Genomic DNA, 3725 nt, shown 5'->3' with positions numbered 1-3725 from the left:
AAAGACATATAAGGAAAACAAGTGACCGGAAATTTTAAACTCCGCTAAGAGTAATGATTTGAACAAACTTTTCAGAGATCGAACTATATAAAACAATTAATTCATTTGGTGTGGTCATTGTCGACCTCAGGGACAAATTTTGAACAAACGTTTCGGAGGAAATGTTACGATGTTATTTTCAAATCTGTGTTTAGCCTTTGTGTCCTTCAACTGTATCGGACATAAACGATGGGAACAATTATAAAAAAAAATATCATCAAAGCATCTGTGGAGATGATCTGCCAAGCTTATTGGAATGAATTTTCGTATGAAGAAAAAGTTGACGGACGGACGCACGGACGAATGACATCACGGCATCCCAATAGCTAAACATGTGCTTGTTATATTCAGGTATTCAGTTGTGTTTTAAAATGTCTGATCATTTTAGGAAGAAGGATTTAATTCTAGACTTGGTAAAGAGAATACTTTTTGCACTATATTGATCTAACATTCAATTATTCTATCATGAAAATGAATTGCTGAACAGGTAATGTGAATGTTCGTGTGTGTACTTTTCAATGTTTACTTGATCAAACATTGAATTGCGAACATTTCAAACGTGGCTAAATTTAAATTAAAAAATATTAAAGTACTAAAGCCATTACCTATATGATTCAGCTTTGTTCTATAATTAAGATTTTTGAAAAGTATATCATAGTGTTATAAACTGCTTTTTCTAAATTTCTACTGACAAGAGCTTTAATACTACTTAAAACATGGCTAAACCTGGTTACATCTTGGCGATATTCATTTGGCACTTAAGTGTATTAATTGATACATTACAAATTTAAAATACCGTTGATTCCAAGGTTGAAGCTTAAAATTTAAAAAATATGTACGCCGAATAGGGGATATGAAGGCATGATGATTTGATAATTTGTCAGTCCTAGTGAGGCGGTTTTGCTTTCAATTATAAATATACAAATTCGCATATCAGAACATAAATGTAAGTTCACTATACTTCGATAAATCAATAAAAGACATGTGCGTGTATTTTCTCTAAAAAAAGTTTGAAATATTTAAAAATTGCGAAAAGAAACACAATTATAAAACAAAATGGCTTAAAATAAATATATTTAAACTTCTAACATTTTGAATTGTATGTTTAAGTTACAAATTGATATCATAGTTGAAGTAAAGGCAAAAATGTAAAAATCATGTAATAGTGGTGAATAACTCAAAGATATATTAAGCATTTCAACATAGACATTAATAAATATATACATTGTGTTATTAATTCATATAGAACCAACTTAAGGCTCTGATTACAAGAAGATAAGGTTACTTTCAAATCAAAACTCTTACAGCTAATATTGTCATGTGTGATCTGAAAGTATTTAGTCAATTAACCAGTTAAATAAGACAAAGTCAATACTAAAGTTTACCTTATATATCGGAAATCATGTCTATATTATGCAATTATCAACATTGAAGATCGATTCCAACAGGCTCCAAGAGGTACATATGTATTTATAGTTAATATTAAAAGCACAGGCGTATTCGTTTACGCCGTTCAACCTGTGTTAACGGTAGTGGTACGTTCCTTTATAAAAAAAAAGATGCATGCGGATAAACCTTAAAAATGATGACATAATTAGTAAAGTATTTCATTGTATAGACGTAACACAATTGAAACATGCTTAAAGTATATATTGCGGCAAAATAAATTAATGTTTTACCTATGAATAGTACATGTTTGAAACAGATCCGTTCACATGCGGTACACTGTAGACTTGTTCATTATGTGCAGCATCTGAAAATCCAGGGCTCCAATTATATGCAATGCGTGTTCTAGATTATTCCACTCACTTTACATTGCTGGCTTTTATTCAAGTTGTTCTTTCTTGCACCTAAAATGCACCAGAAAGGCACGCCATTAATGCTTGTCTTTAGCGCGCAATATACATTTACACAACAATTTTATCTTGACCCACAAATGACTGTCATTAAATTGAAAGACTCAGAAAATGAAACTTAATTCCAGTACAATATAAAGAAAAAATCCAGAAAACTTCAATTAAGTTTATTCAATTTAATCACACAAAACAATCCATGAACATTGAAGTTACATCATAAAATATTATATTCAAATGTGGACAAGTGTGGTCTGCCAGGAAAATTCAAGGCCTGGATTTACCAACATGGCATCCTACCACGCCTATTGTGGCCGCTGCTGGTGTACAGTGTACCGTCATCAACAGTGGAAGCAATGGAGAGGACAATAAATTCATTCCTCAGGAGGTGGATGGGGGTGCCAAAGAGTTTCACCAGGCTCGATTTGAACTGCACAGATCACTGACGGAGGAATACAAGGTCACAACGGCTCGGAAAGTCATTATTCTACGAGATAGTAGTGATGAGAAGGTTAGAGAAGCAGGAGTGCAGGTCAACACCGGGAGAGAGAGGAGGGCTGACAAGGCAGTGAAAGAGGCTGAGGCTCGTCTTCGGCACAGCGACATTGTCGGTAATGTCGCACACGGGCGACTAGGTTTCGGATGCGTCATCCGTTCGCAGTGGAGCAAAGCCAGTGCAAAAGACCGACGCACCCAAGTGCAGGAAGAGGTTCGCCGAATGGAGGAAGAATCCAGGCTCACCAGAGCTGTTACCCTACGGAAACAGGGAAAATGGCTGAACTGGGAGGGAGTACCCCAGAGGAAGCTTACATGGAATGCGATCTGGACCATGGAAAGCGACAGACTTAGTTTCCTGCTCAAGTCTGTCTACGACGTGCTGCCAAGTCCAACAAACCTAGTGACTTGGGGTCTTGCCGAAAAGCATGATTGCAAGCTCTGTGGAAGACCAGCGAATCTGGAACATGTCCTGAGCTCATGCAGGACAGCCCTGCCTGATGGCAGATACAGATGGCGTCACGACAGGGTTCTTGCTTCAATCGCCGATCATTTAGATCAAGCACGAAAAGCGAAGAAGACGACCAACAAAGGACCCTCATTCATTTCCTTTGTCAGAGCTGGAGAAGATGGGGCAAAGGCCAAAAGCGCATGTGAGATTCTTGGAACGGCAACAGATTGGAGAATGGAAGCAGACTTGAAGAAACAGCTCAAGTTTCCACAGGAGGTCACCGTGACAAACCAGAGACCCGACATAGTACTGTGGTCAGCTGTACCAAAACAGGTTGTGATGGTGGAGCTCACAGTACCATGGGAGGAGCGGATTGAAGAGAGCTTCGAACGGAAGCGCGAAAAGTACCAGGCTCTCACAGATACCTGCACAGAGAAAGGCTGGAAGGCATGGTGTTTTCCGGTGGTGGTGGGCTGAAGAGGTTTCCCAGCCCAATCACTGTGGCGCACTTTCAGCAGACTGGGGGTTACATGACAGGTCCGGAAACGGGCCATATCGGTTGTTGCACATGAAACGGAGTCTGCTTCCTTGTGGCTATGGCGGAAGAGAGAGGAGAAGTGAATAGGGGGACACAGGGCAGTTGACTAGAGACTGGCCACCGAGACCTGGCAGATGAGGAAGTGTAGCGGAGGCTTACTATCTCCTGGCTGGAAATTGATCACTTCCGGTCGGCACACCATAGGAGGACGTAGTGGGACAGTGCCGAAACGTCCGATGAATATGGCCCCACCTGATGAAGGAGATAGTAGCAGCAACACGGCTGTATCTGACAACAAACAACGTACACTTCTAAAAAATTTAAACTGGAATGTAGAGCTATCTAAGCT

At 39.4% G+C, this 3725-nt stretch overlaps 1 protein-coding gene across 1 annotated transcript; it reads left to right on the top strand.

Annotated features, from left to right (window-relative positions):
* Nucleotides 1-1754: 1754 nt before the first annotated feature.
* On the top strand, nucleotides 1755-3315 carry LOC127849150 (uncharacterized). Its single transcript, XM_052381899.1, has 2 exons — nucleotides 1755-1759; nucleotides 2154-3315. The coding sequence occupies exons 1-2, from the start codon at nucleotides 1755-1757 to the stop codon at nucleotides 3313-3315; spliced, it is 1167 nt and encodes a 388-aa protein (XP_052237859.1).
* Nucleotides 3316-3725: the final 410 nt, after the last annotated feature.

Source organism: Dreissena polymorpha, chromosome 1 (assembly GCF_020536995.1).
Source record: "Dreissena polymorpha isolate Duluth1 chromosome 1, UMN_Dpol_1.0, whole genome shotgun sequence".
Classification (NCBI taxonomy): domain Eukaryota; kingdom Metazoa; phylum Mollusca; class Bivalvia; order Myida; family Dreissenidae; genus Dreissena; species Dreissena polymorpha.
The sequence above is the reverse complement of the archived record's forward strand: the minus strand, read 5'-3'. Positions and strand labels throughout refer to the sequence as shown.